This window comes from Dasypus novemcinctus, chromosome 13 (genome assembly GCF_030445035.2).
Source record: "Dasypus novemcinctus isolate mDasNov1 chromosome 13, mDasNov1.1.hap2, whole genome shotgun sequence".
Taxonomy (NCBI): domain Eukaryota; kingdom Metazoa; phylum Chordata; class Mammalia; order Cingulata; family Dasypodidae; genus Dasypus; species Dasypus novemcinctus.
Genome location: NC_080685.1, coordinates 63467135 through 63489123, shown reverse-complemented (window position 1 = coordinate 63489123; position 21989 = coordinate 63467135). Strand labels below are relative to the sequence as shown.

The following is a 21989-nucleotide window of genomic DNA, read 5'->3' as shown; positions in this document are numbered from 1 at the left end:
TATACCAGGGTTGTTAGAAAGGGGATTAGATAGTCAGTGACATATTACAGAGAAAGGAAAAAAGGTACATGAAGGAAGCTAAAATGAGATCTTTGAGTCCTCCCAAAACCTTCTATCACTGAAGAAAAGTGACTGCATGAAAGAGTGGCAAGGGAAAGAGCGGTAGCCCCTGGGCTCACCACAGAAAGGAAGCCTCTGATGCCAATAATGCAGGAGACACTTCTCAATGAGGGAAGGGGAATTTATAGAAGGGGAAACTTTGGTTATTTGCAACTTTGAGCTTTGAGAAGTTCTCTGTATAGCCAGAAGTAGAGATCTGAATTCGTCTTTGGGGAAGGCCCTTTCTTTGTTACGAGAAAACAGCACTAATGACCCAGACCCTTTTGCCATGTAGAACTGAATGAAGCAAGTCCTCACGTGACACAGTGATTTGGGGGAAAACAATGCCATCACCATTAATCTAAAGGCAGAAGTTCTAGAGTTAGACTGAACAGCCAAATGTGCTGGTGTATAAGTAGTTGTGAACAGTTGAGTCATGCTGTAATTTGGAGCATTAAAGTTCACGTGCTGCCTAAAAATCAATAGATCAGAGTTGTCCTAGATTCCAAAGGATATTTTATTAAGGTGAAAGTACATTATAATGCTTTACAGATAGAAAACATTAAAAAAGGATTTTGAAGCAGAAACCAAGATAATGTAGCTCCCAAAGGCAGATGAAATTAATCAATTACAATTTTCCTCTTGATTCCATTTAATCAATGTAAGCAGGAATATCTCCAGAAAAATTTTGTGAAATGTTGAATAATTTATTACTCGTGACTGTTTTTTCAGAGCTTTTGTCCTATTGCCCAATAAAACTTAGCTTAGGCTCAGAGTAGTTCCTTAATAAATATTGGATGAAATGATGTGGGATTTCATTAGCTAGAAGGGAATTCAGTGCAAGCCTATCTAAAAAGTCCCTGAGAAATGTACGATTTACTGTGGATTATATCTCAGTGTATACGTAGTGATTTCAAAGAAAGGCCCTAGCTATAGGCTTCCAAGTTTCCATCTTTTAAACCACTGAAAGAAAGAAAATCTAGGCTCTTCAGTTTAGCTTCAGCATTATCAGTGAACTCCCTGGAGGCTTTCTGCAGCGGAAGCCGGGGTGGGCCCATTGGAATCCCAGATACCAGAGTCATGATGGCTTTAGTCTGGGACACTCCAAAACCTAGATGGGAAAAATAAAGGCAAAAATGTGACTGACACTTTGCATGTCCACACAAACCTGTCCTAGAAGAGATCATATGCTTAGAGTGACTACTAGGGTAGGTTAAGGTGAATTAAGTTGGAAGCATCTCTGGTCATTACGGCAGACTGGGGAGACATAGAAAATCCCTTTCCTGCTTCAAACATGTAGAAATATTGGGAAAATTTAACTGACAAACGAACACCAGAAAAGTATTAAAAGATTCAAAGCTGACCATAAAAGCGGGCAGGAAGCACAAAGAGGTCACTCCAAGTCAGAATGGTAAAGAGGAACTGAGACCAAATGGCCCATGTGGGTAATATGAATCAGGTAGATTGTTGTTGATTAAATGACATAGAATTTAATTTGCTAAGACAGAATTTGGCTCAAGATCACCTAAAAATTCACTAAGAAATGCACTATTCAAGATTGTTTATGACTCCGTGCTGCTGTTTTAGTGCAGGTGTTCTAAAGCTGGTGTGTGAATGTAAGATGAAATCTTTACTCTGTGCATGGTGGGAGCTGGAAAAGCAGTAGGGAACCAAACTAAACCAAACCAAACCAAAAAAAAAAAAAAAAAAAAAAATCCAGCCCACTGGCCTAGGGATGGAGAGGCAAGGAAACTTGATTTCTGCCAGGGCTAGGGGTGGAAAAGGTATTATGAAAGAAATCCCAGGCCTGAGCCACATGTGAATGCTGGGCCCAAATATGCATTATGCAATTGGTATAAGAACCAGGTTAAGAAATAAACCTAAAAATGGGTTCAGAACTGGTGAAACTAGCAGAGGGAAATGTAAAAATCACTTGATAAGGCACCTCACAACTTAAGGCATAATAGATTCCACAGAAAACAACAGTCTCTGAAGATGAGCTAAAAATTACAAAGCACGTGAGGAGAAAGAAGTAGCGAGAGAGTCAGCAAATGCATGGACAACAAAATTCCAATCCTGAGATCAGATGATAGAACATTCTGAATGAGACTTCTCAGAGATAAAAGAAGGAATAGAGGCACACACTAGGAAAAGAACATACGAATAAAGAACAGGTAGATTTGAAAAAGAATAAAAAAGAAATCTTGTTAATAAAAGACACATAGAGAAATTAAATAGTAGAAATCATAGCTGAAAAAAAAACTAATAATTTAGAAGGGAGATGTAAGGAAATAACCCAGAATGCAGCACAGAGAGAATGATATGTTAAATATAAAAAAGTTTACAGTACAGATTTAAGAATATCCATTATACATCTGATAGGCTTTCCGAATGAGAGACTTGAGTGAAGTCAGGAAAGACAATATTCACAGATAAAAGCAAATAATTTCTTAGAACTGAATAAAGGCAAAGTCTTCAGACTGAAGAAGCAAAAGAAAAAAAGGAGACATACTGTTAATACGTAAAGAAATAATATTTATCCATTTTAACCCCCCTACCCCCGATATTTGAAAATATCTGTGATTTGGTTTTTTAGCTGGTTATTGTACTTGGTTTCAAGGTATAAAAAATAACTTTCTTATGCTCAGTTAACTTAGTCACCCTAACAACTGAACACAGGGAAGGGAAATACTAACATCATCTAATCATGCAGAACGTTGTTTGATGAATGCAAAATGCAGGATTATTATGAACAGGTGGAACAGGGAATTGCCTTCATGATAAGACTATGCATTTATTAAATATCCCTTAACTAAACCATGAACACTCCAAACCTCAAGGAGTCTGAAATGAAATCTTTCAAGATATGTTCTTTTAGGTCATAAAAGAACACAAATTCTTTTTAAGGCACAAATTCTCTGGCAAAAACCCTTTTGGCTAATAGCTTGGAACAATGTTCGGCAAAAGAGTTTTAGTGTCACTGTTGGTATGCAAGATGATCTTATGTGGTACACATAAGTTCCTTTTTAACACTATAGTTCTTCTAAAAATATAGTAGTTCAAATTCTGTTTTAACATGCATTAGAAACATATCGCTATTATGCTAAATTCTTGATTTTTGTGAAAGGTATTGCTTTTGGACAAAGGAATAATAGTAAGTAATTTGGGAAGCAGATGTGGCTCAAGCAACTGAGTTCTTGCCTACCACATGGGAGGCCCTGGGTTTGGTTCCCCGTGCCTCCTAAGGAAGAAGAGCAAGACAGTGAGCTGATGTGACAGGACTGGTGCGACAAGCTGTCACATCAAGAAACACAAGGAGGAAAACATAATTAGAGAGAGACACAAAGCAGGGAGTAGAGATGTCTCAAGTAAGTAGGCCCCTTCCTCCCACATGGGAGGTCCCAGGTTCAGTTCTCGATGCCTCCTAAAAAAAATGAAGATGAGCACACAATGAACAGACACAGCAAATGCAAACAATGAGGGAGTAAGGAGAAATAAATCTTAAAAAAAAACAAAACTAAGTAATAGTACTGGTGGCACGTAACTATGACAAACATGAAAGAGAATACAGATGAGAAACACTGAAGAATTAAAAGAGCTAGCTGGGAACATTGGGGGAATGTGGGGCACAATAGGTGACTGAGGTAAAGGAGGACTTGCCAGCATGAGGCATAGAACCTCTAAAAGGGAGGTGCGAGGTCTGCCAAGGACAAACTTAAAACTTTTCCTGGTGTTGGCCCAAATTTTTAGGAAGGACCAATCCCTTGCAAAAGTAGGATAAGGATGGCATTTGTCATTTGCCATGGGATAAAATTTAAGAAACTCTGGGAAGGTTCCTTTACTCAAATTCTCTGTATTTCCCCCAAGTTTTACTTTGTCATATTATCCAAACTATCTGTTTAAGCTTACTTGTATTAACAAGTTTTTTTTTTCTTTTAATTGCAAATATTCTTGGGAGGGCTGTCAGTCATTCATAATTTGGTAAGATCTGTATTCAGACTGTCTTCCTCCTAGCACTAAGGCTGAAATCAGCCACAGAATTTTAATGTAGAATTTTAATGACCAGAGGCATATAAGGGGAAAGAGTGCTGAAAGCATAGGCGAGGAGGAATAAAAAATAGTGTGTGCACACGAGGGGTGTTACTAAAACAGAGAAGAGAGTTTTTTAGAAGAGTTCCAAAGACCTTCCAACTAGGTTTACTTCATCATTTTGTAGGGTTGACCCTGATGATCAGTATGGGAAATAAAACTCTGCTTACAACTGAACATTAAAAAGTATTCATGTTGAACTCCTCAGAGAAAATGGTATTCCATTTCCTTTACACTCTCCAGAAGTAGACAAAGCAGTAAATTGCCTAGATGTGGCACTTACCTAGTTTTACCACAAAGTTGATAAATCTCTGGATGCAAAACTAGAAAAGAAAAACAAAACAAAACAAATCCATAGTCAGTATTACTGAACTGTGATAACAATTTCAAGAACTTAGATGTCAAATTAGAGAAACCCCAAATTAAAAAGTCTGCATAACTTAGTTTTCTGAAGGTCTGTCAGAATGGAGAAAAGCAGCCAAGTGATGAGGTTGAGTCTCATTCAGGATAAGGTAGGATCTTTTCATACATACAGCCTTTATGTATCTAGTTTAGGTAGGTAAACATAGCTAGTGCGCTGGTTTTCAAACTGGGGCACATAGATCTCTGGGACACCCAAGGGGCCTTTCTAAGGGGGTACTTGGCCAAAGCTAAGATTTATGGAAACCAATTTCTAGATCAGCTTCCACAAGTACAGTTTTCTAAAACTGACCAGCATAAGAATTGGCATGTAATAGAAGTGCAGGCTGACCTTTTGTATTTTCCCTTTCATAGTCTTCCTCCCACTTTTGAAAAAATAAAGACAAACCTCCCATATCTCTGCCTTGGGATACCTCTGGGACACCAAATAAAGGAGCAAACCAAAATGTGGGTGTTGGCTTTGATAAAGTGAGCCACAGAGTGATTCCTCCAATAATGGATGACAAGCCCTCTTGAAAATCAGAGTTATCTATTTTTTTATTTTAACGTTGCTTTCAACGGTACTACTCAGGTTGTCAGCTGAAAATCATTAAATGATCAAACATTCTGTGATTTAGGGCATGTGATACAGAAAGTGTTCAAAGAATTGAGTTATTGCTATAACATAACTTCTTCCATTCTCATCTTCTCATTTATGTGTACAAGGTTTCTAAGCACTTATTTCTCTAAAAACAAATTTTAAAAAACCAGAAATAGTATTTTTTTTAATCACTTTATTTTTTTTCCTTTTTTTTAAAATTGATTTTGTAAAAATATTACATTAAAAAAATATGAGGTCCCATTCATCCCCACCACCCCCACCCCACCACTCCCCCCCAGCAACATTCACTCCCATCATCATGACACATCCATTGCATTTGGTAAGTACATCTCTGGGAATCTCTGCACCTCATGGTCAATGGTCCACATCATGGCCCATACTCTCCCCCATTCCATCCAGTGGGCCCTGGGAGGATTTACAATGTCCAGTGATTGCCCCTGAAGCACCATCCAGGGCAACTCCAAGTCCCAAAGGCGCCTCCACATCTCATCTCTTCCTGCCATTCCCCATACCCATCAGCCACCATGTCCACTTTTCACACTCCAATGCCACCTTTTCTCTGTGGACCTTGGATTGGTTGTGTCCATTGCACCTCTATGTCAAGAGGAGGCTCAGATTCCACATGGATACTGGATGCAATCCTCCCACTTTCAGTTGTAGGCACTCTAGGCTCCATGGTGTGGTGGTTGTCCTTCTTCAACTCCATCTTAGCTGAGTGAGGTGAGTCCAATAAATCAGATTGTAGGAGCTGGAGTCTGTTGAGGCTCAGGGCCTGGCTATCATATTGTCAATCCAGAGATTCAAATCCCCTAAATATATCTTAAACCCCAATACCAATTACAATTCCAGTAAAGTAGCATGAAAGTCTTATGAAAAGAGATCCCATCTGAGTCCAGTTTCATCACGCAGAAACACCAGCTCCAAAGAAGGGCCATCTGACATGGCAGTGAACCCCATCTGCCATGACCATAGAACCCGTGGGTCTCTTTAGCCCTCCAAGGAACCAATACCTGGGGATTGTATCTACTTTATCTGTCTCTTAGATTCTGCTCAGTTGTGCATAAGGGCAATCCTTCTGACAGCCTCCAGACTCTTTTTTAGAGACTCGTAGCCATATAAACTCATTTCTCCTTTCCTTTTCCCCCTTACATTAGGTCAAACAGCATTTTAAAGTCATGTTATTATATGTAGACAGGGATATTCTGCTGATCCGCATCGAACCTTCAATTCAAGGTCATTTTTCAGTTGCATCATCAGTTGGTAGTTGATAGTGATCCCTCGGAGCCAGGGAGGCTCATCCCCAGGTGTCATGTCCCATGCTGGGGGAAGGTATTGCATTTACATGCTGAGTTTGGCTTCGAGACTGGCCACATTTGAGTAACATGAAGGCTGTCAGGAGGAAATTCCCAGGCACAGTGCTGCTCTAGGCCTTGTTCTTATTTCAGGCATATAGGCTCACAAGCATAGTCATTAGTATCAGGGGCTCACTGTTGGACCCTCATTTCTTCCCGGTCCTTGCCGCTGCACCTGGGGGACTGCCGCTGCTCCCCTAGGGACCACGACAGAGCACCACCGGCCAGGAACCCAGTACCCCCCCAGCTGTAGTTTTTAATTGTTGCCACTATGAGTATATCCAAACATTACCATGCACCCTGGACATATGCCCTGTATAGCTCCCTGTCAGCCATATATCACCTGTCAATAGTATCCTATACCAGTATTCCTCCACTGCCATTGTTGAACCACTCTGTGATCCAGAACTTCCTGAAAATTGAAGCCCAATATAATGTCAGGATCCCTTACTAGCAAAATAGTATTAATGCTGAAATGCATTCTAGCATTCAGTAATATTCAGCCATTAATTCTTGAACTCATTGGTTAGAAAGTCCCACCAAACCAATTAAGGGATGCATTTTCAATAACACTTTATGTTGAAAAAATATTTATCAAAATATTTAACAAATTATATACACTCATAACAAAAATTCAGTACAGAATAAAATTTTAATAACCAGAGCCTTACAAATTTATCTGTATATTTTCTCTTCCTCCCACAAACCAACCACAGCACAAAACATTTACTATTCTGTACTTTGCTGTTTTTTTCCACTTAATAGATCAGGGAGATCTTTCCATATCAGTGCATATAAAGCTGCCTCATTCTTTTCAAAGGGCTGTATAGTATTCCACCATATACCATGTACCTATGAATGGACACTGTCCATCTTTAGCTATTATAAACAATGCCTTAGAGTATCTTTGCACATGTGTCATTTCAGTCAAAGGGGTGCTGATGCAAAATGCCAGAAATTTCTTGGCTTGTATAAAGGTTATTTATTTGGGGTAGAAGCTTACAGTTGCCAGTCCTTAAAGAGTAAGTTACTTCCCTCACCAAAGTCTGTTGCCACATGTTGATGCAAGATAGTGGGTGATGTCTGCAAGGGTTCAGCCTTCCTTCTTCCTCTTAAAGCTCCATGGTCTCAGCTTCTTCTGACTGCAGCTATAGGCTGGCATAAGGCTCATCTCTCTCCCTGGGCCTTGTTTCTTTCCAGGCTCAGCTGCTCTGTTCTTTTAACAAGGTCAGCTGTAGACTATCAGGCTCATCTCTCTTCCCGGAACTGTGTCTGTGGAGCACTCTCTCTTTTTGCTTATCTGCATCTGTGTGTATCTACTTCCATGTGAGAGTGTTTTATTCCCACCAAGGGGGTGGGACTCAATTCTGAGTGCCCTAATGTTATGTTCGAATTAAAGGCCTTAACATAATTCAATTAAAGATATCTCAGATCAATCTAATACAATCAAAGGGTATGCAACCCAGAAGAACAGACCAGTTTATGAACAAAATTAATTATCTTTTTTTGGAATTTGTAAATAATATCAAACTGCCACACCTTCTTAGAAGAACATAGTGTTCTTCCCGTATCAGACCTGTTCAGATTAGACATGTAAGGAATACAGACAATGGCAACAGGTTTGGTTTGTGTGGTGGTTTTCAGCTGTAAGTAGCCCAGAAAACCATCTTCTCAAATTTAATCCATTCCTGTGGGTGTGAAGCCATTGTACATTGGATCTTTTGAAGAGGTTACTTCAGTTACAGTGTGATGTACCTCAATCAGGATGGGTCTTAATCCTATTACTGGAGTCCTTTATAAAAGGGGTGACATTCAGACAGAAAGAGAGAGAAAGCCACAGGAAGCAAGAGGCTGGATATCAAATGAACCCAAGAGAGAAGGGAGAGAGCAGGAGATGCTGCCCCAGGCCTCACCACCTGACAAAGGAACCAAGGATGGCCCGCAGCCAGCCCTAGAACACCACAGTCTTAGGGAGAAAGGATTGCTTTGATGATGCCCTAATCTGAATATTCTTTTAGCCTCAAAATCCAAAGCTAATAAATTCCCATTGTTTAAGCCAATCCATTGCATGGTATTTGTTTGAGCAGCCTAGGAAACTAAAATAGTTTGAAATAAGAAAAAGTAAGAAACGGAAGAAAAGTAAAGAAAAGCAAAGAGGTAGCTAGGCAATTTTAATGAGGGTAGGTAGTATGAATGCTGATGGAGAGAGAAAAATAAGAATTCTCAAGCAGGGAAGGAAAAAGGCTGTTATTCATATGAAGGGAAGAAAAAGTTTACCTGATATTTGAGGGCCAAAGAAAAGTCCTTTCGTTCAAAAGCCTCCAACATCTCATTTGTCTTTTTTCCCAGGTAGTTGTAGGTACTGGCAAGAAAACAGCATATACTGCAGGTTCAATATCTCAACTAGAAAGGTCCAGATCTTCAAACCCCTTTGCTGTTTCAAAGAGAAAAAAATATACCCAGGCCTCTTAGGAGTCATGTTTAGGCCCTCATCAATGAGGCTGTCTTTAGTTCTGAGCTTATGAGTAGTTCCAGCAGTTCTAATTTATTCTGGAAAACTAATAAAAAGAGAATGAAAGTGAAAGACAGTGCACTTGGTAGGGCATCACAGAGGCCAGCACCTGTCCCAGTGCTAGCTAAGGACTGAGGATATAATGTAGTATCTAGGAAGTCTTAAAAGCCTTATGCTGTGAAATTAGGTGAATGGGGCACCATAGTAAATAGGGTAATTTCTAACAAACTACCAAAGTTCACTGCCAACTTGTGTATTACTTAGAGAATATTATTCTCCATAATAATATTAATAATGATGATGATAATAAAATGAGGGACTATTTATTAAGTGCCTATTGTTTTCTAGGTTCTTCACATATCATGCCTAATCCTCTCGCAAAGCCCTGTATGGGAGGCCTGCTTTCTATTTCACCTTGAAGAAACCATGGCTCCAAAGAAAGGCTGCAGAGTTGTTGCAAAGGCAAAAGTCATTTCAGGCTGCCTTCTATTAATTCAATAAAAATGAAGGATGGGAAGCGGATTTGGCTCAACTGATAGAGCATCCGCATACCATATGGGAGGTCCAGCGTTCAAACCCAGGGCCTCCTGGCCTGTGTGGTGAGCTGGCCCATGCATAGTGCTGATGTGCGCAAGGAGTGCTGTGCCATGCAGGGGTGTCCCTTGTGTAGGGGAGCCCCACACGCAAGGAGTGCGCCCTCCAAGGAGAGCCACCCTGCACGAAAAAAGCACAGCCTGCCCAGGAGTGACGCCACACACACGGAGAGCTGACACAGCAAGATGACGCAACAAAATGTGACACAGATTCCTGGTGCCACTGAGAAGAATGCAAGCTGACACAGAAGAACACACAGCAAAAGGACACAGAGCAGACAACGGGGGAAGCGGGGGAGAGGGAGAGAAATAAATAAAAAATTTTAAAAAATGAAGGTGAGCAGAGTTGTTTGAGCTGACAAAATGCTTTAGGAGGGTTTAAGAAAATCTCTAACTCTACTAATGAGGACAAACGTCTTAAGACTAATCACTGAAATTTTAAAGAAATTGGCAAAGAAAAAATTATAGAAATTCATAATAAAGATACTTACACAAGTTATTTAAAGGAAAAACAGAAGCACAGAGAGGTTAACTGGCTTCACACATGGTAATTGAGTATGAGAAAATGTATTCATCTTGATGCACCAAGAACAGAATGTTTCTCAGATACGTATAGAGAACCTGGAGTCTACAGTAAGGGATTCCCAGAGTGTGAAGTTATCATCTAATAAAACAAGCAAGGAAAAAATAAAATCTACTAATTGAGATAAATCACTTGTAGAGGGGAAGCATCTCTAAGGCTCAATACATACATGGATGCCTAAGGAATTTCAAAATACTAAAATTTGAATTCCAGCTGTCTTAGGTACACCCTCAGAGGAATGTGATTATAATTACAAAAAGCTGAAGTCTAACCAAATGTACTTTGCTTAGTCTGAGAAGGACTATGGTGACAGAATTAAAATGGTAAATATGGAGACCGAAAAAAAAAAGGGAGTCAAAAAAGAAAGAATTTCCAGGGCAAAAAAGATTCCATGGTTAGCAGATATAGGCATTTAGGTAGATAAGTCTCTAGTGATAGTAGATAGTGGGTGTACCAAGCTATCCTGGTTTGGGGAATAAGGCATTAAGATTATTCAACTCAAGACCCCTGTATCAAAGCCATAGCTCACCAAGGTAGGTTATGAATATTACTTTGCTTCCCTTGCTCATTTCCTACACAGTGGAAATTCACTTAAGTTAGTGCAAACATTTCAACAAATCTGCTTGCAGCCATATTGCTAATAAATCAGGTTAACAGGTGCAGTGGACAGGCTACCCAGTTTGCTTGCCCTCCCTAAGCCTTCTGCTGAGTAGGCACTGGGCCATGCGATTCTGCTTTCCTGGATGCAGCTGACTGGACTGTAGGGGGCATTTGACTAACCAGTGCTAACTAGAGCTATCCTGAGATGCTACATCAGGACAGCTACGATAGTTCACATGCGTACAAAAGCAGAGAAAGCCCATCTGGGGAAAGAAAGAGAGAAGGGAAATGAAAAGATACAAAGGCAGACCCTTAGGTGAGAGTCTCCAGAAGACCACAGATGGCGAATGGTCTGCACTGACTGTGGACAGCACTACAGTTGCTGGTTCTCATTCCCCTAAGGCCGGCTGCACATCTTCCTCTTGGATGTGATATAATTTCCTCACATTTTTAAAAAAAATAACTTACCTTCTTTTATATGAGCTAGTTTGAAAGTTTCTGTTACTTGTAACCAAATAATTTCTGACAGGGACAGTGTGATCACCAGGGCCAACAGAGCCACAGACCAAGTTCTACTCATCACATCTCCTGTTCATGTCTCACCTCTGACTACAAATGAGGCTGCTAGCAAACTACAAAGCCCTGCTTAATGCTGTTTCACTGAAGGAATGTGGGAAAGTAGCTTATTAGAAAGGGTGTACATGCAAGAAGTGTAACTACTCAAGTGACGACTGCCTTTGTGGGGGGACTTGACATTTATAGCCAGTGGGAAAATGAGTCATGCTTACCTGCCAACTGCTCCAGTTGCTCCCATCACCAGAGCACTCAACAGTTGCTAATCAGAAGTAGAAAAAGAATATTCACTTTTATGAAAAAGAGAGAGGATAAAGATGCTACCATATAAATAGCTACATACATTTCTTTTTGGAGGGAAACTAATCTGCTGGAGTGTGCCGGGGGGTGACTTACCTCATCCACCCCAAAGAGGAAAGCAAATTGTTGCTGGCGATTCTGATCAATACATTGCCCGAAGTCTAAGAGATCTGTGTCGCTGAATTTCAGCCCTTGGAAGGTGGGGATCTCATCCTGAATCCCATCCAACAACTCCTCAGCACGAACTACTCAAAACAATAAATGCCTCATGAATCTGTGCACTTCCAGAAAATGTCAAATAACACCTCACATGGCCCACATATCTACATCGAGCCACGAAGGGTTGCTCTGTGTTGAAACTGATTGCAGATTGGGCATCATCACTTGCCCCTTCCTAGTAGTTCCTCTGTACTTGTCAAACTATAGTTCTGAGCTTTCCATTCTTGAAGAGAATAGATAGGTATTCATAAAGTCCACTCTACTTTTTCTTTTTAGGGTGTTAAAATTTAATGGGATTTAAAAAGTAATTTCCCCCAAAATTTCAACTCATTGTAACACTCTCCTGGCTAGAGAATTACAGAAATAATTTTAAAAATTTAGAAGAAAAGTCAGAAGAGGTTCAGAGTGCCAATCACTGAGAATACAAGAGGATATTAGGGGGACACAGTCCCTGCCCTAGAGGTGCTTCGCCTTGTGCCTTCACATGCATAGGATGTATGTTATAGAGACTCAAGGTGTCTGCTAAAAGGAACTAGAGCTCAACTCATCTTTTGAACCTAAGAACCTCCATTGTAAGCTGGTGTGAATGACTGATAAGGGCTGGAATATTAGAGTGACTTATTTTGAAGCAATTGAAACTGCCAAGTCAAAGGCATTATGCTTTTTTTGCATGGGATTGGATGGGGTGGAGTGGGGGTTTCTTTGTAAAATAGGGGATAAGGTGAGAGGTGGAGGGAGAGAAATATCAAAAGAAGCAGTACTTACTCTTTACCCCTGTCAAGGCGGGAATGTGATAGTAATAAAATGGCAGTGCAGGGGCAGCAGCAGCCACCTCCTTCAGGAAGTTAATCAGGACTTCTGAAAAACAGCAGGACAAATCATGGTGTGAACAACCAGAAAGCGGTGGCTTTACCTGGTAAAAAAATAACAACAATATGAATTGTCAATTGAAAGGTAGCCAATTTTCTCAGACGTTGAAATTTCTTGACTATTATCAACTCTGATATTGTTATTGCAATTTTTTTTGCCATTCGCTTCATCCAAAATTGTATTTTCCTTTCTATAGAAAGGCCAAAATAATATTGTCACTTTCATACAAAACTAAACTATGTAAAAACTGGTGTGAACCTTCCCACACATCAAGAAAAGGTCTTACAATATTCTTTTAAAAGCCCAGAAAGGCTGTGTGTGGTCAGTGAACAACAGGAGTTCTGCCTTATCATCAAAGGAATAAGATTGTAACTGAGAAGATTCTACAACAAAAAGATAAGCAACATCTGTTTAAGAGGGAAGTTATGAGCAGTGACACACGTCACAATAATTCAGTCAGATTTGGGGAGAGGTCCAGATGCTCTCCTCTGGTTTACCGAGGACTTGGACTTCCCCAGTGTCATTCAATGTGAATCTGACCTGCGACACTGCTGCAGGTGACTAATGAACCCAGTAGGACTGCTTATACTTTGGATGCCACTGGGTAGCAGGAGAGAATTTTATGTACTTTATGTGAATGCTGTGATGATGTATTATACCTAGGACCAATATTTTCTATAAAATTACTATGTGTAATTCATTATTTTTCCTTCATTCACCTTTTGGGAAAAGTATTCATATAAAATTTCTTAAAAACAAGACAAGAAAACTTTTAAAATGGTCATTTTAAATCCCCAAATTTGTAATATTCAAATGACTTATCTATATTAATAATTATTTTTTAATCTATCAGCAATATTTGATATTTCATGAAGATTTTGTCCTAGTATACATTTAGTTATGGACTTAACTATGGATGCAAATAATATCTTGTTATATTTTTATCCTTTTGAAGTTTGTATTTCTTTTTGATAATCAAAAAGGATTCATTAGTTTATTGGGAAATTAAGTAATTTCCACAGAGAGAGCAATGGAGAAGGAGAAAGCAAAAATGTGTAATTTTGGAAGACCATGGGCATTTTACAAAATCTCTTCAAATTCTTCATTCACTCATTGTCTTGAATAGGACGTGTAGTGCCAAAGTGCCCATAACTTACATTACTTTTTTTTTTTGGGGAAAGTGCCCCATGCTGTCATGTGACCCTGACATCCTGCCCAACTGACTGTAGCAGAAATGGGCACCTGACCCAGACTCTGGAACCTAAGGCTGACCAGGAGATAATAGAAGACCCAATCATATCACCTGGCAAAAGAGCTGAAGCCCTTTAACGCAGTTTCTTCTTTTATGGACTCAGGAAGGAAAAATATTCCTGAGAAGCACTGTACTATTGAGATTCTATGCCAGAGTTGTTAGGACTTGACTCTCATGAAACAAATAAAACCATTTTGAATGAAAGCAAAAAGAAGGGGGCCAGGGGAGGCACTGAGAGTGAGACATATCTGCTTGCCTTTGTTCCATGGCTTGAGAAAGAAAGGTGCAATGACAGCAATGCCATCAGCTCCTATTTTGGCTGCATGTTGAGCCTTTAAAAGAAGAAAGAAGATCATATTTGAGCAAGTGAGTTATTATATTCACCAACTATAGTGAGGTCAGATATTATAGTTCAGCAACACACACCTCGAATTTGTTAGCTGATGCACCACTGAGAAGAGTGGAAAAAAGCCAAACGTAACAATAAATGTCAATAGAAAAATCCCAGACTGCAAAGTGGAGAACCCTGGGGAAGATGAGCTGTGCACTTCATCTTATTCTTCTTTGGACTTTTACATAATCTTGTATAATCTTATATAAATTGTATAATCTTTTCTTTCTCAATCTTTCTCAACTGCTTTCCCTCCCAAACTGTAATATAAAGTTTAAAATATGGCTGCCATGCCATTGGACATGGGAGACAGTATCATCCAGTGGGATAAGAAATCCAGTTAGGAGAGAAATTACATCTGTAACTTTCCTTATTAATAGTTAAGACTTTTAACGGTTCAACATGAACTGCTCATTATCTCCTTAGCAGGGTGTTCTGTAATGACAGACATTATGCACGAAGAAGAAACACTGATTCCTCTGGTATTTTCTCAAATTCCCCCAGAGAAAAAATTAACTTTTCTTCCTGTTGGACCCTCACGGCATTTTGTGTTTATCTCAAATGTAAAAAGCAATATCTATGTTGTAAGATAATGAGTTGTACACGGTGACTGTCCTCCCACCAGACTGGGGTTCCCTGCGGACAGGGGTCTGATCCTACTCCCCCTCGTGCTAAGGTCTGTCATGATGGGCACATAGCAGGCACTCAGTAAATGCTTGCTGACTGTTTTTGGAACATGCCCATTCCCTAAAAGGGAAGGAGGGCTTTCCTCTAAGACTTTAGTAATAGCCATATTACTAAGTACACATTACTATCATACACATAGATGTGATTAACTTTCTGCAGAAGTACTAGAGAGGGTTAAATAGAGAGGATTTAGATAAATCCCAAAGACCAATCAAAACTTTCTGGGAATAATTTCATTAATACAGGACTGGAATGGGATATATTTGAATAATTTGTTTAGTACCCTATTTAGGACTAGGGAAAGGTAACATTTGCAGGAAGCAAAGAAAAAGGAGATGCCCAGGAGACAGTTGATGGTAGTGCCCATTCAAGCACCATCCAATGGAGAGTTGTGGCTAAGCCAATTTTGTCTCCTTGGTAAGATTATCCTCCTCCCAGGGGACTATCCCTTTACCTAAATGATCTCTATACTATTCTAGTGTTCAGCCCACTGGATGACACTGTCTTTCATGGCATGATAATATTTAAAAATTTATATTACACATTGGATAAGAAAGAATTGAGAAGAAAGAGAGAAGATTCCCTATATCATGCTACCTAAGTTGAAAGATCTTTTGTAAGAAGAACAAATCAAGTGTAAGAAGAACAAATCAAGTCTCCAAGTTCTGATTCCAGGCTTATCCAGCAACCATCTAATAATACGTCTTCTCTTGTGGCTTTCCTAAGATCAAAGAATTGCAGTTTTGCAAGTATATAATACACATCCCATTCCTTAATCCAGAAAATAGGAAAAACAAACAAAACCCAACAAGAAAATATTGGATGATGATAGCACAACAGTGTGAAGATAATTAACAGCACTGAAATATGTATCTGAATGTGGTTAAAAGGGAAATGTTAGGTTGTTTGTTTGGTACTAGAATGAAATGTTTTTTAAAAAAATCCATGGAACTGCACTACGCAAACAGTGAACCCCTAAGTTAAACCATGGACTATGATAATAGTACAATTATAAAAACGTGCTTTCATCAATTGTAAGAAATGTACCACACCAATGCAAGTTGTTAATAACAGGGTGGTATATGGGAATTCTGTATTTTATGCATGATTGTTCTGTAAATCTATAACTTCTCTAATTAAAAAAAAGAGAAAACATTGGACTAGATCAAATCATGTGGTCTTTGGAGTTAGAATATCAAATATCAAATTTGAGGAATACTTAATTAGCAGCAGGCCACATACAGGACCTTCTGGTAAATGATGCTAAAGATGTTTGTGCTTTCTTTGACTACCCAATTTAGCCCAGGCCTCAAACCCACCACATCAATTACTTTTCTGCCAGCAACTGTAACTATTTCCTCCTTTGTCTTTTTTCTTTTTCAATAATAATGTTCATTTTTTTCTTTTTTTCTTTCTCTCCCCTTCCCCGCCCTCCTCCCTGCCAGTTGTCTGCTCTCTGTGTCCACTTGCTGTGTGTTCTTCTGTGTCCACTTATATTCTTATTAGCGGCACCAGGAATTTGTGTCGCTTTTTGTTGTGTCATCTTGCTGTGTCAGCTCTCCGTGTATGCAGCGCCACTCCTGGGCAGACTGCACTTTTTTTGCGCTGGGTGGCTCTCCTTATGGAGCACCCTTCTTGTGCATGGGGCTCCCCTATGCAGGGGAGACCCCTGCATGGCACGGCACTCCTTGCGCGCGCTAGTACTGTGCATGGGCCAGCTCATCACATAGGTCAGGAGGCCCTGGGTTTGAATCCTGGACCTCCCATGTGGTAGGCCGACACTCTAGCCATTGAGCCACATCCGCTTCACTCCCATGTCTTTTTTTTTTTAAAGATTTATTTATTTTATTTATTTCTCTCGTCCCTCTCCCCCCGCCCCAGTTGTCTGTTCTCTGTTTCTATTTGCTGCATGTTCTTCTTTGTCTGCTTCTGTTGTCAGCGGCACGGGAATCTGTGTTTCTTTTCGTTGCGTCATCTTGTTGTGTCAGCTCTCCGTGTGTGCGGTGCCATTCCTAGGCAGGCTGCACTTTCTTTCACACTGGGCTGCTCTCCTTACGGGGCACACTCCTTGCGCGTGGGGCTCCCCTACGTGGGGACACCCGTGTGGCACGGCACTCCTTGCGTGCATCAGCACTGCGCGTGGACCAGCTCCACACGGGTCAAAGAGGCCTGGGGTTTGAACTGTGGACCTCCCATGTGGTAGATGGATGCCCTAACCACTGGGCCAAGTCCGCCTCCCTCCCTTGTCTTTTTGTCTCGCCTAACTTGTTAATCCCTAAACCTAAAGCATTCTTTATGTCTGCATTCTTGTTGCTATGTTCTGGCTGCACAGTGTCTAGGAAAAAATTACCACAACTGTGTTGAATGGTCATCTGACAATTGTATGACTACAACTTCAACTGGTTTTCAGCATGACTGGGCAATCCTTTTGTGCTTTAGCTCTCTCTCCCATTCACCAGGGTAGTGATTCTCAACTTTTACTACTCTTCACACCTTCTCTGCATCTTCCATGCCCTTTATGCCCTGCAGGTGGCCTTGCCTCTGACTTCCCAGAGACACCTGAGGTTGGTTCAAGTTCTCCTTATCTGCAAACTTAGCTTCATCAACCCTCACAGTGACTTCCTCACAAGAAGAGGTGCTTCCACCTCCTGTCCAAATCCCTGCTGCCATACTCATCACTTTGGGCTTTGCCCTTTCTTTAAAGTTCTATGCCTGCCTCTAGATGAGCTCTCTGAGATCCCACACCTTCTCTTCTCCAGGAGAAGATGGATTTGCATACTTACCAGTTCTTGTGATTCCTTCAAGCTCAGTGTTCCTACGTGAATCACTATCTGTTCCAACCTGCAAAAGAAAAAACACTTTTGCATCACTTGAGGTTTAGTAGTAAGTACCACAGAAAGGAGAGATGGTCGCCAACACTGTGCATCCTAGTTTGTTTCAGTAGCTAGCTTATGTCCTATGGATCTCAAAACTATTAAATTCTTCAATGGTCTATTTAAAATTAATCTAAGTAAAAGAGTTCATGGTGATCTCTTGGATGCCCCAATATCAAAGTCTAGTAATGTTACTGAGAGATTGGTCATTACGTGAAAGTATGTAAAATGATTCTGATTTTGTAGTAGAGAAGAGTCAATCCCAAAGAGGTACTTTTTAAAAAAATTTTTTGATTAAATTTAACTTGGCCTGTATCCATCATTGCAAGATCTCACAGAACCTACCCCTAAATATCCCCTCTTCCATCTATTCTATATCTCCCTTCTCCTCCCCTTAGGCCCACCGTGACCACTGGATTTCACTTGTTGAAGGACAAGATTCATAGTCACTTGCAGCAACACCGAGGGCTTGACACACTGGTCTGTCCTTCCCTATTAGGAACTGCCCATGTTCTCAAGAGACACCCACCCCTTAGTCTGAGAACATATTGGGCTTCCCCAGGATGGGAGTCCAACTCCTTCCCACACATTATGTGGGTCTCCACCCACTGATACAACATACAATAACAAAATGGTCACTTGCATATTCTCTAGAAGACTGCCCCAGGTGCACCATGTCCCAAATGGCCCCCCATCCAACACCGTGAACCAGTAACCTTTCCTTGTCATATTGCCAAAAGAGCTTTCCCAACATTGTAGTTTCAACCACATACCTGCCAATCCCCAGTGTTTCCCTGCTCCCTCCCCCAACACTCCCCCCAGTTCCATGGACCATCTGATCCATCCTCCTCACCCTAGACCCTTGTCAAACTTGCACTGTCCACCAAAGGGTACTTTAAAGGCAAAGTTAAAAGCATACTCCTTTCTTTCTTTATTGGGAGACATTCCTGGAGCTGGCTTCATTTAGAGGCGCTGAGAAGGCAGTATGGTTATGCAGTACAGTGGAGTTGTCATATTCCTAGCAGCAAAACTACAAGTTGAAAGCTGTTGGATAGGCACAGAAATGAGATTAGTCTCACATAAAGTTAGAGGCAGAGGACCTCAGAGATAATTTAGTCCAAGCCCATTATTTTGCAGGTAGGGAAAATTTAGGCCATATAGATAAGGATTATAAACAGGCTTGCATAAAAATTTGTCTATGCTAATACGAAAGATATAAAATTTAAAAACCAATTCTAACTGAAATGAATGCCTAGGTGAATACTCAATAATTTATATCCAGCATATATAGTTTTTGTAAATAATTGACATTGCATTTATTTATATAACAGTATTTTGTACATACTCAGTAATTGTGTTGATTTAAATGACCAAATATAAATAAAAAAAATAATAATGAAGGTGTCAATGGTGAATCAAGCACTAGGGAACAAATCTGATTGGGAGGTGGTACAATGTAGCTGTTAAGAACTTATAGCCTGGAGTTAGAGTCCTAGGCTTGAAAACTGACTCTATTACCAACTAGCTGCGAACCTCTCTGGAAGATACTTAATCCCTATATATCTCAGTCTCCTGGAATAATCAAAATGATAATACTGTGTGCCTCACAGGGCTGTTGTAAGGATTATATGAGTTCATGCATGCAAAACACCCTCTAGTACATGGCCTACAGTAAATGCTTAATAAATATTAGGATAGCAGCGAATACTGGTAAGCCTTAAGAATAAAGCCTTGGAAAGTTGTTAAAAAAAAAAAAAGAATAAAATTTAATGTTCATGCAAGCACTAGCATTTGAAAGCAATATCTGATAATCAATACTTGAGTACTTACTTTGCCTAAGCATTGTTTTAGATGCTGTATTGAAACAGGCTAATAAAATAGGGAATCAATAGATGGATCTGGAACCTGGCAGAGTCCACATGGACATCAATAACCTCAAGGTGGCTGCTGGAAGACCCTCCCCAAGATTCTGCCACTCAGAAGACTTCATCCGGAAGCCAGGAGAAGCCTGGGATATTCCCTAAGGACTTTATCATTGGGCCCTCCTGGGAGATTGATGGGAGAAATAAGCAATCAAAACAGCGAACAGCTGGAACTCCTCCCCTGCCAATAGCAAAGGGGTGGGATAATAAACAGTTCAAAAGGTGGCACTGGGCCTGAGTTCTCTATCGTGCTCTCCTGCCTCTGGACCCGGACTCTAGCTTGAATCACCATGCAAGTAAAACCTGGGCATTTATAACCTATAATGGGAAATTGTAATCTGTAAATCAGCCCTCTTTATCACTTTTCAGCCCCTTCCTCTCTACCTGGGACACCTGATCTGTTATTTTCTCCCATTTCTCTTCCTTCCCTACCTGAATAAATTACTGGGCTCATTCACCTGACATGCTCTTGAAATTGATTTCTGCAGCATAGTCAAAGAACCTAAATAAAATCTGGTAACAGTATTTGATGGTGATATGTACTTGAAGGTAGATGTAATACTGAGATATTTTTGGTTGGAGAGAAAAGTAAAGAGGTTCCTGGAAGAGTACAACCAGGAACCAGCCATGTAAGAAATGGATTGACTGTAAAAAGCTGTTGCCTGTCTTATGAGTCCTCAGAATTTGGCCAAAAGGGCAGTTTGCTCTGAGACCACAAAGTGCGAAGACAGGACCCTATATGGGGTGTCTTCGCACTTCCAGGCAAGAGTTTTTAAAGAAAAAGATTAGATAAGTTGTTTGTGGTTGGTAGATATTTGGGATACTCCAATTGTCCTTCAGGTTAGATAGTTCACTGAGTTCTTTATCTTGGAGTTTCTGGTTTCCAGATCTCCTTAGGGTTTTGAGGAATATTGTTGCTTGAGGCTTTGCATACTTTGGCAATTTGTGATATTTGGCTGAGATGTGCATAAAAGTAACCTCCAGAACCACCTCCCAACTCCATTTTAAACCTTTTTGCCCTAGCAATTCTATTGTGCTTTATTTCTTTTTACATTACCAAAGATAAAAAAGCTTTCAGGCAGGGCTCCTCCCTTTCCTCCTCTCTGCCTCTAAACACACCAATCTCACCATCCGTGCTTTCCTCCAGATTCTAGCTGTCTTTTAAAGCTGCTCTGTCTACTTTGTTTTAGTTCAAACCCTCACCCGGGATGTTCATTAAAGGCATCAGTTTTCCACTCTCCTTGCTGTATCTTTAATCTCTTCTCCGGCAGCATCCTTTCAGCACAGTAATGTGCTCAAGGCTTCTCCAGCTTGAGCTACCTTCTTTCAATCTTGCCTCCTTCTGCTTAATCTAACACCCTATCTCTTCTTCCCGTCACCAGAAAACTTTCTGTGAGAATAAGCTAACCTCACCACCCCAGTCCACATGCCTGCTTCATTCTACAGCTCACTGCAGTCTGGCTTCTGCTCGCTCCAATAACCTAAGTGGCCTTGCTCTCTCTGAGGTTGGCGGGGACTTCTTATGTGTCGAGCTGAAGTCCTCTCAGGCCTTTATCTACTGATCTCCTCGGGATCTGGTAATTATTATGACAAATGTTATAACGAACACCGAATCTATGACAAAAATTACACTCATTCTTACATAGTACTTAGTAGTATATGCCAGGCACTGTTCTAATCTTCACCACAACCTTATAAGATAGGTACTATTATTATCCTATTTTACAGATGAGGAACAGAGATGTTAAGTGGCTTGCATAAGGTCACAGAGCTAGAAAGAGATAGAGCCGGGACTCACTCAGGTAGTCTGGCTCCACTGTCCCTGCTGTGAATGCCCAGTGATGCTCTCCAGAATCATTCTCCTCCCTGGCTTCAGTGGCAAAGTTTTCTCCTGACTCCCTCCTACTCTCCTGAGGCCTTTCTTTCTCTGCTTACTTCTCTACCCCCTAGTTTCTAACCCCTTTTCTAATGTTTATCCTTAGCCTTTTCTCACTCTGTCACGGTCTTTGATCTTTGTACGACTAGGATCTGGCTGAAAATTAACTGAAAGCTG

At 40.4% G+C, this 21989-nt stretch overlaps 1 protein-coding gene across 4 annotated transcripts in view; it reads right to left on the bottom strand.

Annotated features, from left to right (window-relative positions):
- Positions 1-598: 598 nt before the first annotated feature.
- NPL (N-acetylneuraminate pyruvate lyase) overlaps positions 599-21989 on the bottom strand; it is a 37009-nt gene continuing 15618 nt past the window's right edge. For 2 of the 4 annotated variants that reach the window (XM_004469114.5, XM_012529243.4), the window contains exons 5-12: positions 17925-17982; positions 14320-14395; positions 12707-12799; positions 11819-11967; positions 11638-11684; positions 8839-8923; positions 4472-4511; positions 599-1210 (exon numbers count right to left, since the gene is read on the bottom strand). In XM_004469114.5, coding sequence (XP_004469171.1) covers positions 1026-1210; positions 4472-4511; positions 8839-8923; positions 11638-11684; positions 11819-11967; positions 12707-12799; positions 14320-14395; positions 17925-17982 — 733 coding nt within the window. In that variant the 3' untranslated portion in view covers positions 599-1025. Of the gene's footprint in view, positions 1211-4471; positions 4512-4566; positions 7778-8838; positions 8924-11637; positions 11685-11818; positions 11968-12706; positions 12800-14319; positions 14396-17924; positions 17983-18933; positions 19059-21734; positions 21947-21989 lie in introns of those variants that run through there. The other 2 variants (XM_058274827.2, XM_058274826.2) reach the window with 2 other exon arrangements.